Source organism: Arachis ipaensis, chromosome B02, assembly GCF_000816755.2.
Source record: "Arachis ipaensis cultivar K30076 chromosome B02, Araip1.1, whole genome shotgun sequence".
Lineage (NCBI taxonomy): Eukaryota > Viridiplantae > Streptophyta > Magnoliopsida > Fabales > Fabaceae > Arachis > Arachis ipaensis.
In genome coordinates this window covers 15,661,738-15,678,053 of record NC_029786.2, presented here as the reverse complement: position 1 = coordinate 15,678,053, position 16,316 = coordinate 15,661,738, and the positions used below count along the sequence as shown (strand labels likewise).

The 16,316-nt window shown below is 34.9% G+C and overlaps 1 protein-coding gene across 1 annotated transcript; it reads right to left on the bottom strand.

Moving 5' to 3' along the window:
• Positions 10,104–12,948, bottom strand: LOC107626977. Its single transcript, XM_016329859.1, has 5 exons — positions 12,547–12,948; positions 12,250–12,463; positions 11,040–11,524; positions 10,476–10,588; positions 10,104–10,347 (listed from the first exon to the last, which is right to left on the bottom strand). Exons 1-5 carry the CDS (start codon positions 12,946–12,948, stop codon positions 10,104–10,106), a joined length of 1,458 nt encoding a protein of 485 aa, XP_016185345.1.

The window sequence follows — 16,316 nt, the reverse complement described above, 5'->3', positions numbered from 1 at the left end:
ACATAAAAATAATAACAAAAAATCTTATTATTTGATTTTTTATCAACGAAGACGCTGGTCTTCTTAGTCGATGGGTACCTTTATCTCTTACGATCTTTTTGTAAAAATAATTTGATTCTATAAATTTTGTCTGTCATAATATATAATTTTAAGATAAAACCGATACAATTTTAAAAGATTTATATTCCCATGATATTACTACGGGTAAAAATACTAGTTTTTGTCCTTATTCTATAATGGCTACAAGAAGAAATTTTTTTTAATAAATCAAATAAATATTTTAATTACGCATATACGTATTTTTTATAGTATTTATATTTTTTCACAATGTGCCTTATCTCGTTTACAGTGTAAACGAGAGAGGTATAGCCATATCAACGAGATAAGGCACACACATGTCTCAACGTAACATGTTCATAAACGTGATACGTTGGAAATGGCGGACACAGTAAACGAGATATAATAGGACAAAAATCAAACATCGATTAAAGGATTAGCAAACCATTAGTATTTTTCACAAAACTATCAATTCTTCCTTGTCTTCCATTTTTCTTTCCAACACTTAGAATAAAATATCCAGTGGTAGTGGTTTCTTTATTGTGATGGTGTATCCCAATTGTTAGATGAGAAATAGTGACAGCGAGGTTATATTTGAGTGCAATAGTCCAGCGCTGTTCCAAAGTCAAAGAGCGAATTTCTTGTCCGAGGTAAAGAGTACCATATTGACGCACATCAGTGGTGCGGAGAGAAAAGAGGTTGGTAGAGTTGGATACAGGATGCTAGCATTGATGGGGAATGGGGTGTTTCGGTTTTGTTTGTTTTGCCTCGATGGCGATGAGCATGTGCGCCTTATGTTTGATGTGCACGGGAGAATTATAGTTGAACAAGTGATGAAGCTTTTAGCAGAGGTTCTTGACGTTGGTGGCAGTGGTTCTGGTACCTCAAACTTTGTATCGGATGATCCTCCTCTTGCACCACGTCCGTTGCACTATGCTAGTCCAGTGCAGGACATGGACGTTGAGGATGAGGAATCCAACGAAGAGTACATTGCCGATAGTCACAGAAGTGGTTCATCTGAGGATGATGATGACGATGAGTTCATACCAGAGACTCCCATTGGTGGATCAGTTCGATACCTTTTACCTGCTCAACGTCCAATTCCAGAGTTATCATCTATATCCAGCCACTACTACACATTGGATTTGGATGCGATGCACGAAGAAACTCCATACTTGATTATGGGGGTCGACGATTACAACACGGCTGGTGGTGTCGAGTTTAGGGTTGGTCACAGATTTAGGAACAGAGAGGCAGTGCTGCAAGGCGTGAAGAATTATAGCATACAACTTTATCACTGACCCGGAGCGAGTGGACAATGCCACCACATCTTACCCGGCATCTCAACTCTTAACTGGAGCAAGTGGACAACGCCACTGCATCTTACTCGGTGGTACATCTCAATTAGGGTCACTTTCACTCTCAACTCCATTCACAATATCAATCCAATTCATTTAAAAAAATCATAACTAAGGTCCTCATCATCACCATCAATCATATTTCTTTCAGCATTTTCAACTTTTTATTACTTAGATTCTTCTCTTTGCAAACCTCCCTCAATATCAAACTAACTTCTTCAGTAATTTTACTTTTCTTCCTAATCTAAAAACTAGCCTTCGGGCCTTAAATAGAAGTTATCGAGGTTTGGAAAGCTAGTGGAATGGTTTAAAACTCAAAAATGTAACTTCTGCAAAACAGTATAGTTATGCGTATGCATGCCTCATGCGTACCGATACGCATGAGTGTGAAAATTGCCAAATTTGCATACGCATGACATGTTCGCATATGCGAGATTCATGGGCAGAGTCCAATGCTCACGTCGCGTGGCATGTCGTGTACGCATGAGTCCAAAATCCTTCAAAAAAGCTGTTAAGTTGCAAAAAAATCAGTTTTACACACCTAACTTCGAACGTGTATAACTTTTTCGTTTTAAATTATTTTTAGCTTGTTCTTCAAGCGTTACAAACTTCATGAACCCAATTTTAATTCAAGACAAGTTTTACAAAATTTAGGGGTCCAGAAACAAGTTATCGCCCGCTGAAGTTGGTAAAAAAAATTAACTTTTTCTAAAAACACCAAATCTCGAAATTTCCAAAGTTCTCAATTCAAAACCAATCCCTTAATAACCAAATCATCACCAACACTTTTATACTCTATCACATACTCATCAATTCACTTCACAATCATCTCAACACCTAAATTTATCAATCAAAACGATAGTTTCTACTCATAATTACCACTAACATCAACATTAAATATCAACAATTCATGATACATGTACATACCACCTCTAAGCAATCAAACCAACCATTTCATATCCAGAATCAATACCAAATACCTTTAACCACTTCCTCATATCTCTCATTCATTCTATATATGTATACTCAACAATTCCTCAACCAAAATCAACAACAATCATATTTACATACCTCCTTTTCATGCCACAATCTTATCAAGATATACATTCATCATCACAACTCATAATTCCACCAAATTCATATACACATATCAAATCTCAAATCAATTGCACACATATACACATTTATTCACTAATCACATCAACAACCAAATTCAATCCAAACTTATCCTATGGTCAACTAGCCTAAGTTTTCACGCGACATTATATATTAACTACGAGAAACCAAATTCATATCTTGGCTAATTCCTTCCTAAGCCAACAACACCTCAAAATATCCTTATCCACACAAGCCTTCAAAGGTTCCAAGCTCCAATTCAGTTAGCCCAGCCACAATTACTCCAAATCAAGCATTCAAGACCTTCCATTTGACTCCAATTTCACATGCATATAATCTAATTTCAGACAATTTCACAATAATCAACACAAAGTTCACTAATTCACCAATTTACAAGAGTTATGATTTTCTTACCATTACACACTGAGTAATTGAACAATACCCGGCTATCTCTTGCACTAGAGGACCCGTAAATCATCAAAATTGCTAATATCTCTCAATATTAAAAACCAAAATCGCGGTAATTGAAGGGGGTGAGAACTGGGTATGAAAATCAGAATCCCTTACCACTTTGTTGGGCTAAAATCGAAGAACTTAATGAGACAAACACGTGATAATAAATGGCTCGTCAATCGGAGCTCCGGATTGAAAGATACAAGGATTTGAAGTTGAGAAAGGAATGAGGGATATGGTTCCACGTTTTCCCTCTTCTCCTCGGCGTGATTTAAGTGAATGAATGGGAAAGAAGACCAAGTGTGGCTTCTTATATGTTGGGTCTTAGGCCCGGTTTGGGTTCGGTCTAACCAATTCGGCCCATTGGCCCCTTTTTGGGCGAAAATCTTTAAAATTGGTATCAAAATTCATATTCTAAATATTTTTTCTCTTCTAACTTATCAAAATTTAATTTCCTACTTTCTTTAAATAAAATTAATTTATTAGTTAATTATTTATTAATTACCTGGGATTTACACCGAGAAATCTCGCGTACGCAGACAGGACTCGCGTGTGTGGCACTGTCTTTTTCAAAATCTCGCGTACGCGACACTGTTTTTTTTAAAATCTCGCATACTCATGACCCTTGTTTTTCTAAAATTGCAATTTTTGAGCTTTCAACCTTTCCTTTAACTTTTCAAACCTCTGTAAATATTGTTTAAGATTTTCTAGCTAGTGTTTAGGCTTTGGGACGAGCGAGAGAGTATTGGGTGAAATAAAATGGGTAATTTTGGATATGAATTTAGAGCCAATGACTCAGGATTATAAAGTATGGTGGAAGGATTAGTTAGAATGTTTTGTGGAGTGTACTGAGTGGATTAAAGAAGACATATCGGAGTATAGTGGAGAAAAGTTTAAAGAAGCATATTTGGATTATGAAACTATATTTTGACTATGAAATTGATTTGGGCAAGATTGTTTCATCTTGAGCACTCTTTTTTGAAAGTGCGACCCTAGTGAAATGGAGGAAGGTGAGGATCCCTTTCTTTGTTCCTTCTGGTTTTGTAAAATCGACTCCAACGAGATGGTGGGAGGATAAGATCCCCTCTTTTGTTCCTCATGGACATTTGAGAACGTACCTCCTAGGTAGATGCAAGGGTTGTAGTTTCACCCCACTTGGTTGGTTGTAGTGGGGCGAAACCACAACCCTTACATCTACCCAGGAGGTATGTTCTCATATGCCCAGGAGGAACCAAGGAGGGGATCCTAACCTCTCACCATCTCGCTGGGGGCGATTTTACAATACCAGGAGGAACAAGGAAGGGGATCCTCACCTTCCACCATCTCTCTGGAATCGCATTTTCGAGAAAGAGAACTCAAGATAAAATAATCATTCACATTCACATTTTTATTTCCATCCATAAATCACAATTTATCATAGCCATCTGGCTCATAACATAATCCATAACTGGCCAACAATCATTATTAAATACAGCCCTTCGGCTCACGTCATACACCGTACTTCCATCATCACCCTCAGCAACTCATACAATCATCATTAATCATAATTCATCATTAACTCTCCCTTTACTTTACCCTCAAGCTACCTTCATTCCTAGCTTATTCTTAATTATTAGGCATTCTATTATAATTTAGAACTTAAAGGATGAAAATGGAGGCTTGGAAGTTTAAAATTCGGTTTTAATAAACACAAAAGTCATATTTGCTGAAAACATGGTCACGAAAGATTACAAGCTTGCTGGGAAGGTGAAACATTTAAAAACAAGGTTTTTATAAGAAAACAGGGCAGTGTGCGTATGCACAGGGGTGTGCGTGCGCACGCCAAAAAGAATTTTCAAAATGTGTGTGTACGCATAAAGGTGTGCGTATGCACAGGAGTAAAATTTTCCAATTCTGTTCGCTCGCACAAGGCGTGCGAATGCCCTCAACAGAACATGCTTCCCAACATGTGCGTCGCGCATAGCTTGCAAAACTTTGTTTGTTGTGTGCGCGCACAAAGCGTGCTAACGCTCCCAACAGCAGCCATATCCCTGTGTGTGCGTACGCACAAGGCTGTGCGTGCGCACACAAACCAGAAATCACAAATTCTGCAGCATTCACGGAATTTAGATTTTGGACACCAACTTTCAACGATCATATCTCTCTCCACAGAATTCAGATTTTCACCAAATTTGAACCATTTTAAAGTTTGTTAAATTATCTTTCATTTGATATAAAATGCATCAATTTTCAAAAGCGGTAGCTCGAGATATGATCTGTTGAAGTTCATCAAAATTTCATTTTTACCAAAGTTCACAAACTTCCAATTTTCAAAACATACTCTTCCAAATTCATTTAAAACCAACCAAAACCTTACTATTTCAACCTCAACTACATTTACAACTTCCATATCCATTCCACAACACATCAATTCTCTATTTCATCAATTTTAACTCAATAATCCAAGTTCATAATCCACAATATATATCATCAAATACCAACCTTTCATTTTCATCAAACTCTACCACCAAGATTTCTAATTCCACAATGATCAATATACAAGACCAACTATCCATATCAAGCACAAATTTTACTTCAATTCAACCTTTATATATACCAAGTTTCATCATCATACGAAACTCACATACATCATCAATCAAGAACTTCAATCATACCCTCCAAAAACCAATAATCACATAATCATACAACAATTCCAACAACCAATCAACCATCATCACAAATTCAATTCCTATCCTATGGGTCACTAGCTTAAGTTTTCACAACCACATTACATTTTAGATACAGGAAACCAAAACCATACCTTGGCCGATTCCCCGCTCAACCCGGAACACTTCCAATTTCACTTTTTCCTCAATTTTCAAGGCTCCAACACCTCCAAGATCATATTTCCAGCACCACAATCCCACTCCAAGCTTTCTAATACCTCAATCAAGCTTCAATATTCACATACACACTACCTAAACCATAATTATCACATCCAAACACAACAACTTAATACCTAAATGCCTAAATTCAGAAATTTTATTAGGGTTTGAGGTCTTTTACCTTATCCAAGGATCAAAGAGGCAAGACTAATCCTTCCCTAGCTATTTGTATCCTATAACATCAAAGAGCCCAAAATCTCAACACTTTTTACCCAAAAATTCGAATTCAAGGGCTGAGAAAACTGAAATGAATTCGTGGCTTACCACCTAAATAAAGTTATGGGCTTTGTAGAGCTTGATGCCGTGGTCGTGTGGCCATAAACGGTGCGACGATCAGAGCTCTGGATCAAAAATTATCAAGGATTGAAAATTAGATGAGGGTTTGGTGTTGTTGCATGTTCTTCCCCTTTTCATTCATGTTTCCAGCATATTTGTAGAATGAAGGGGGAGCAAGGGAAGCTGAGTTTGATTAAGTGGCTGGGTTGAATCGGGCATTTGGTCCATTTTGGACCTGGTTCAACCGGTTCGGTTTGTTTGGCCCAATCTTAGGCCAAATTCTTTAAAATTAGTGTCAAAATTTTCGTTTTAATTTTTTCTATTATATTAAACCATAAAAATCACATTTTTAATTCTCTAGACTAAATTTTAATTTGTGGGTTAATTATTTATTAAATAACTGGATTTTACATTAACTATTACAGGTAAATAGAATTTTATCTCTGTAGTTGCATTACTGCTTAATAACAGGGTTTTTTTTCTTGTATTTTGATTTTGTAATTTTGATTAATTATTTGTACGGTTGTTAAGTCACCTGTATAATTATATTATTCATATCAATTTATTTTAAACCATTAAAGTTATTGCTTTACCTGTTTCATTTTGAAAAATGATTTATTGTGCCATAAGTTGATCTACTGGGATTTATGATTATTTTGAAATTTTAAATATGATTGAAAATTAACAAAAAAAAAACGGAAAAGAGTATTTGTCAACTATGAACACCCCTAAGAATTCATATTTTTTAAATCTTAATATAAAGCTAGACTAGAGTGTTATGAGGTTATTAGAAATTTGTATTTTTTACACAAAAATGCATTCTTGATTTTTTGGAATTGTTGCTTGAGTTGACTTTCTTCTTTTTAGTGTTATTTTACAACTCTATACTTCTTCAATTTTATTCTTTTATGGGTAGGATAGATATTTTTAGGAGTAGTGGTATAAGGTCATGTGATTTGTTGAATCTGATAGGTTAGAAAAAATTTAGAGACATATTAAGAACCATTTTCTGAATACTACTTTTTTATTTTTCAAATGATATATTAAAAATAGATTATATTTTGTGTATTTTAATAGCCATAGAATATTCTTCCAAGCGTCACTTTCACAATATTTAAGAATAAAGAATAGAAGAGAAAGCAAAAAATAAATAAATTAATTAAAGGTAAAGCAAAAAAGCAATATCCTCTACAATGCTCTCTCTCATTTAAGTTAGCATTCGAATTAAAAGGTAGTGGTTAAAAGATTTGTAGAAACGAGTAGAAGTTGGGCAAAAGAAGCCTTGTATTTATCTTTATATTTCTTTCTTTCGTCTTGAAAAATAACAAGTTTGATAAGAGATTTTGGACATTCATTTTTTTTCTTTTTTTTTTTTTGATCAGCAAATAAACAAAATCAAAGGCCAAAATAGTAGTTTTTTCAAATCCTTAAGTTCTTCATCTTTTTATGTATTCGGTCTTCTCTTTTTCATAGACCCCTATTAGCATTGAAAAATGACAACTTAAATTTTTGTAAAATAAATTTTTTATCTAAGAAATAAATTATTTTAACACGATAAATTAAAGAATTTTTTTATATACATAAATTATATTAGTTAATGTTCTTATTTATGTTTATCTTTTGAATTGTGTTATTTATATTTTTAAATTATATTTATTGTCATATAATTTATGAAGTTGAATAAGATACAATGTATCGCGAGACAGAATTCTTTTAAGCAATTTTAAAAGTGCTTATCAAATAGTACACTAACATTTAAAGTGAATATTTTGAAAAGTAAGAATAAAAAGAATGAATGACCCTAATTGAAAAAAAATTATGCAAATTATAAAAAATTAAGAAAAAATACTTATGTATTTTAAATAGTAATAGAGTAAATAAATCTTTTATTTTTAATTAAAAAATTAAACAATAAAAATATTTTTATTAATATAAAAAGTGACAATTTAAAGAACTGAATAAAAGAAAATTAAAACAGGAAACAGAAATTTTCAATCCGTAGATTGCGTGGATCTTCTTCTAATAGATATTAATAGATAATAGTGTTGGAAATAAGGAGTATGACCACAATCCAATCAATCATGTGTTAAATAATTTATTATTGTTATTATATTAAAATGTTAATATAATTAATAATCCGAAAAGATCAATATATATATATATATATATATATATATATATATATAATGGTCTTCATTAGATGAAGATTAATAGATCTCATTTATTAAATTATATATATAGATGGTGCATGTAGAGATATGATCATTGAACTTACTCACTTTGAGAATTCATAATGGTTATAATTACCGCATATTTGTCAATAGGATATTCTCAAAATGAACACAGTAATAGAGTTTCCTTTGACCTGCGACTGTCATAGTAATTAACAATGTATTTATTATACTTTGATTCCAGACACCTAATACCCTAGGGTGCTAGTTGAATGGCTATTGGGTATGATTTAAATACTTGTAGAATTAATGATTAGTCAATAAGGAATTCGTCAACTCTCGGTAAAGAGTTTGAGCTCTATAATTATAATGACGGAGATGAATAAAACCTTGGCCAAGGGGATTGAATGAATGAAGAAATTAGTTTCTTAAGTCATTCACAGTTCATTATGATAATGGTAAAAGTTAGAGTTTGATAATTAAATCATACTCTAAGGGTTAACCAAGAGTTAGAAAGATGGAAGGAATTATACTTTGTTCTTCTAAGGTTCTTAGTAAAAATATATTACTTCATACTATCGAGTCGTTGAGGAGTGTTGCTAGACGCCAACCTTGATTAGTAAATTTAGTATGACTAATTTACTACCCGCTTAGTATTGAACCTATGGGGTCACACACTAACGAGTGTTCTAATCTTTGCTATAGAATTATTTAATTATTATTTTGATTTGATCAAATAAATAATTATATTAATTCAAATGGAATATTATTATATTATTTGCTAGCACCAAGAATATAATAATAGTATGATAATTGAAAATATTAAATGAGATTTGAGAATAATTAGTTATTCTATTTCTAAATTTGGATGAGATCCTAACTGATTTTGTTTTCAAATTGAGTTATGATATGATTCATAAATTTAAAGGATTCAGATTTAGAATTTCAAGATATGATTTAAATTTGAATTGAGATTCAAATTTAAAATCAATAACAAATCTCATACTATATATATGTACGTCAAGAGTATAGGAAAGTGACGAGAATAACAAAAGTTTTATTCCTTTACCTCTACACACATAAATGTATGTGAGCCTAATTCTTGGAGAAGAATTTTATGATGTGCAAAAAGTTGCAAAGAGGTTCTCAATTTAGATCAGATATCCATTGGGCAAAGAGTTGATAGCAAAGATTGGTCTCGGTGTGGATACGCATAGCGCCTTCGTACCATCGACGGAGAAAGTGATTTTTTACTAGCGTACACAGGTATTTAGATCTTGTATATATATATATATATATATATTGGAATAAAGTTTAAGCACAAAATAGATCTTTAGGATTACTTTCTTTTTTTCCGCTGCGTGTTATGAACACATGGTAATCCTTCAAAGGTATCAAAGCTTTGGCTTTTTGTGTTTAAAATGAGTAATAATTATTTTACACTTTTTTAAGGTTAAATAATTATACACTGACACAGAATTTAAAATAAAATTAAAATATTTACATTAGAATCCTATTTTTTCAAAGATTTTTCTATAAACAACATTGATAGTTGAATTTGCAAACATTCCTACGTGATTCATAAGTAAAAATTTTAAATCTTTCTTACTCTTAACTCTTGAAAGTGCCACATATAGTTGGCCGTGTGTAAAAACTGGTTTAGGTAAGTACAATCCAACATGAGATAAAGTTTGTCTCTGAGACTTATTAATTGTCATGGCAAATGATACTATTATGAAAAACTGTCTTTATTGGAATCTAACTAGGACGGTTTCATTTGTTGGTACATTATTCATTCTTGGAATTAAAGCAATATGACCAACATTGTTACCCGTTAAGACTTCACATTCTATGACATGATTTCCAGGCTTCCTAACTTGTAGCCTTGTATCATTACAAAGACCACTGGATTGGTCAATATTTCTTAGTAACATCACCGGAACACCAACATTGAGTATTAATTTATGTGGAGGCAAACCAGAGCAATTTATGCTATTCAATAATTCAGAACCATAGAGATCTAGTTAACTCTCCATATTTCCTTCATCCATACAAATCGAATTCGAACTAAGATATAATTTTTTTCCTCCAGGAATGATAGCCATCAGATGGTTGTTGACCTCTTCAACGATGTCCAGTGTGGGAGCCAATATAGTTCTTGCTTTAAAAAATCCTTTGAGGAGATGTTATCCAAAATATTTGGATAAGAAAAATGAACAAACTCATCAAATGCCTGATCCGAAGAAGGAATAACATATCTCGTAGAAGACATATCTCAGATTCACCATCCATATTGTCACCTATTAGACCATCACTAACTTTCAATAACCACTCACCAAATTACTCTATTTCATCTTGGTCTGAAGCAGTTGTCCCTACAGAGAGTCTCATGTTTTTTGTTAGTTTGAGTACCTAACAAAACTTCCAAAGGTAAGACGAATTCATGGTTGAATGAACGATATCTTGTCTCGATCCTCGTGAAATGACAGGAAGAATGTGTTTAAAGTCTCCACCTAGTACAACTACTTTTCCTCCAAAGGACAAATCTTTGTTATATATTGGACAAAACCTCATGATATCACTCAATTATTTATCAAGCGCTTCATAGCAGTATCTACTAACCATTGGAGCCTCATCCCAAATTATAAGTTTGGCTTTCAACAGCAACATTGCTTGAGAGGAACCAGGTTTGATGTTACTACAGAATCCTCAGTTATGTTCAGCAGTATTTTGAATCTTGAGTGTGCCTTTCTTCCATTGGGAAGAAGTAAAGATGCAATACCACTCGAAGCAACGTTTAAAACAATATCACCCCTTGAGCGAATCTCAGCAGACACAAAATTCCAGAGAAATATTTTTCCAGTATCCCCATGACCATACACAAAGAAAAAACTCCCTTCATCACAATACACAGCTTTAACAATTTTATCGAATGCATATTTCTGCTCAAGTGTTGCAATGGCTAACATGTCTGAGGTATTTTTCTTTAAATCATCCCTGTTAAAGTTTAGCTCTTCCCTGATAATCCTTTCGGTTAACAAAGAATTATCAACTTCAGTTGCTAAAGGCATAAGAGGATAGTCTTTTAAGGTTTTACCATAGGAATGTAAGATCTTGTCTATATCTATTAAGCACAACTGCTTAATCTCATCATCTGACATGGTTAACTCTGCATATTATATGATACTGTAAAAATTCAATCAAACTAAAAATGATCAATAATGAAAAACTTTTATAATTGCAATTAATAAAAACTCACCCCTCATGTTCATCACGGCTCTCTGTCGATACAAAATATCATCTGAGAGTTCATGCCAACATCTATCCCAGACATGTTCTGGTCTTAAGATATTGTTGGATGTTAATAAAATAACAAATAACCTCCTAACATATGATCCTGAAGCCCACGAGCTTGCGTCCTTAATTGCATCCATGAATTCTCTGTCATCTTGCAAGAGTCCAAGGGCGAAGCATGCATCTCTATACGTAGCATAAATTGTTCCTCCTACTGTTCTTATATCTCGAAAACTCATACATCCTCTTTGAGTATTCAAGAAAAGTTGTTGGTAATATTCTTCGTTATTTGCTGCAAAAAACTTGGTTAAAACCCCACTTTTAAGTTGTTAAATGGATTATGCTACGCGACTTCAATTATTATGTAGCTACACATCTGCATAAGATTAATTTTTCTAAAAAATATATAACAATTCTAAAATTGTATAATCTACAGATTATAACTACTGAAAGTTATTTGAACATTTATTTTATAGTGTAGATAAATCGAATAAAATGGACGTGGGGTACATGCTGTTAAGATTTTAAATTTAAATCATCAGATAAATTAGATCAAAATTGAATATAAACTCGTCATTACCTGCAGGTACATGAGTCAACCTTCCAATTGCGAAGCTTGCTTTCGAGGAAACCACTTTGAAGCATCATCCTTCCAAACAAACTTGGTTGAAAACTCAGCATAGGTCAGACTTTGAGCATAGGGATATGACATGTTCGCCGCCATCCATCCCAAAACATTAGACTTATGAGATATTGCTCTTTTAATGATATCATTCACATTAGAAGTTTCACCATAAACCACAGGTTGCTCATCCTCCAAATGGAATGGAAGTTTAATCACAATGGTTCTTTCTCTTGGATTTCGTATCCAAATAAACGTCAGACTGCCTCACATGCCGAAATGTACCTACAACCGTAGTAATTCCTAATTTTATCAACAACTTGTGTGGCTTCTGATGGATCACCAGCGTTGTATAGAGTAGCTGTTACGCGGTCATTACCCTTGTGTATATACTTAAACAGATACTTAATAGAACTTGTTTGGCATGTATATTCTACATTTATGTGGCACCCGAACTTGAGCAACAATTCTGGATTATACGGAACAATCAACTTATTGTCTAGTACACATTCCCTTTTCTTCACTGTTTGACCGTTATCAGTATGCCTATATTTAGGAAATCCGGCTTCATCAATGAGTGTTCGCTGTCTAAATTCTTTGGGATAGAACTTTGAACAGGATCCATTCTTCATGCAAGGTGAATTCTTGTTGTATGGACCACATGAACCATGTACCATGTAATTTTAAACAGCTCCATATAGATTTGACCTTTCATTTTCATCAGGAACCTCAGCTGTTATATGTTTGTCTATATCATCTGGTGTTCGTGGCTTGAACTTGTTACTCATGAATAAAAGGATATGTGCATGCGGAAGTCCTCTCTTTTGAAACTCTATAGTGCAAACATCTGAAAATTGAAAAAGACAAATGAGCAAAATATAATACCCTAACTACCAAAGCTCACACTTCTGGCTGCACAACTCTGATAGCTCGGACATTACGACGACACTTATACTATTTAATACTAAAATATGAGCCTGTTTAAAACTTTAAACCGCAATACCGTTCCCAAAAATTACTTTCGTTCGATAACGTACTACCATAGATACCATACAACTTACAAAAACTCATAAAGGGTACATCCATATATATACATACATATATATAAGTAATATTACAAACATAATCCAATACAATTCCTATCCGTCTTACAGATTATATCAAGATAAAGGCGAGGGTACGATAAACCATAACTAAAGCAATACAGAGCATCACAACAACAATTAAATAAGCTCTTCGTAACTTCTACGCCCATATCCTGAAAGGGGAAAAATATAGGGGGGTGAGAACATCATCCTCGAAAGGGTTCTCAGTAGAGGGTTTTTGAGAATTACTATAATAGGATACATGAAGATAAACCGTACCAGTGATTAATAACCGTCTTATGCCTCTTTTCAAAAACAACAGTTTTCAATAAAAGTAAAGTCTGAAAATCTTTTCTGAAAGAAGAAACGTTCAATTCTCAAAAACTCAAAAGCCTTTCAAAACGATTTATCTATGCGGAACCAAAATAGCCTTTCATATTCTATTCCAAACCAAAAACACAAAACCGAAATCAACCATCGGTTCATCTCATTCCAACCACGGCCCTAGGCCCAAACAATCAAACCATCAACCAATCGCCACAATCCAACAGAGTCCCAGTTGCAAACATAAATAGGAAGTTCAAGCACAAACAGACAGTTACAGCAAGTAGAACAATTAGCAGTTAATCACATAGGCAAACCAAGTACAATATGCACACCCAAACAATGTCACATAGATGCATATGATGCATGCCTGTCCCTAGTGGCTGATGATATCATCTGTCGGTTATAGAGCCAACCCGACAAGTCCTGGCAGCTAACCATTGGACTGTCCCTCTGTCGTGTCTCCCCAACTCGAGTTATACTCAATATAAACTTGATCATAATCATGATCCATATCCATCACCCTCACTGGTGAATATTTATGGGGGTGAGCTCGTCCGGAAATTTCACAGTGCCCGGCCACCCTGACGACATAGGGTCAAAAGAGCTTCGAGTCTCTACCTGGAGCACGTGGTGGCTAGCCACTGCTTTCTCCCAGGGAAACTCTTATCTCCGATAATGGAAGTGCAACATTCACATTTATCAATGATTCAGCATATACATGCATTCAATCTCATCCATAGATCAACATCCATCTCAGCCATCCGACTCACAGTTCAGTCCAGAACCAGCCAATATTTATAATCATACACAGCCATTCACCCATACAACAATGAGATTTTTATAACAAAGTTTCTCGGCAGAGTCCCAAGTCTTTAGGGAAGGTCAACCTATATCAATTCCTTAAAATTCATTGAAACTCTTAAAATCATGGATTCTCGGTTCAAGTAAATAAAAATTGAATTTATTATGAAACCGACCATACAAAATCACAAGTTCCAACCCGGTCCAAAAATCAACTCATTTGAAAAAGAACCGGTTCATTTGAATCAAACCACTTTCAGGTTTCTTTTTGAAACCCATTTTTCTAACTCTTCCAAAATGCCTCAAACTTAATTACTCAATCAAAAGTCTAGATTCCTTTGAAATCACTAAAATCTCATTTTTATATTGAAATCAATATTAGAGCATCATTCTTTCCTTCAGTGATTCAAACGGTAAAAATAGTTCAGTTCTAAATAAGTCAAACTCAAGGCATAAAGTTCACTAAATAAATTAAGCTTGAAAATATAATTATTCTCTTAATAAATCAAATAATACAACTTCTCAAATCCAATCATTTTTAAATAACTTTTCAAACAAGACTAGGATTTTGTAGAAAATTCGGCAGCACCTCCCCTAAAACTTGGACTTTTGCCACCCAGTTCGGGTCCCAACTAAACCGTTTCTCATTCCTTTTCAACAGTTCAAAACCAGAAATCAATTCAAAGCAAGCTAAATCCAACAGTCGCCTCAGTGGCATATCTCAAGAAAACCATTTCAAAATCAACTCAATATCAACCGATTTAACTCATTTTCAAAGCTTTAAAGAAACGGTTCAGTAACAAATCATTTGTCCAAGATCAAGTCAATTAAAGTAAACCAGGCTGAATTCAAAAGTGCATTCGACTTTTCACATCATCAAATAATTGACTCAAATCAAATCAATCCTCAACGGATTAAACTCAGATTTCAAATATTTAAAGAATCACTTCAAAACATTACATTTCACAAAGCCGCACAACAATTCAACCAAACCAACATCCATAACCAGTCGAGTCAATCAAATAACACATAAGGCAGATGCAATCACCAAATACACAATATCTCACAACAGTATCCATATGTAATAATTCTAATACTTAAAACATAGTTTTTGGAAAGCGCCCCTACCTCGGCAAGCAAAACTTAACCCAAGCGTGTCAACTGAACTCTTTTCGCTCTGCCCGAAATCACCGGCAATCAGAACCCGGCTCGGCTTGCTCTCTCAAAAATAGAAACAGCTACAAGCGGCATAAGCAAACCGGATTCTAACTCTAAAATAACAAAACGAAGCAGCCACATCTCCCTACCAACCCGGCAGTGGCTCCGTCAGTAACCCCAAGTGACAATCGCGAGCAAAAACACCGGTGACGGTAACGGCGGTGGAACACGGTGGCAGCAGGGTCTCAAGTGGCAGAAGCTCAGCCTGGAGCTCCGGCGGTGATCCCGAAAGTCACATAATCACTCCCGGCAGCCCAAATCACGGTGACTCAGCCTGCTCCTCTTCCTATAGTGATTACCGCAACATCACAAGCCCAAAGAGCGGGGAGTGACAGAGCTCAACCATGGTGAAGCAGGGCGGTACAACGGCGGCCAAGCACAGCCCCTTAAACGGCACTGACGCGGACACAGCTCCTCTTCTTTGTGCTCGTTGGCGACGCGTGAAGTAAAAAGGCAGCATCTTCCCTTTCTCAACGGACCAGAACAACGGAGACAAAAGGATTCATCTTGCTCCTCTCTCGCTGTTGGCAAGGATGACGACCACACGGCTTCAGTGGCGGTTCCCGGCGACCCATCATCTGCGGCGGCGCTGGGCAGAGACGGCGACGACGCGA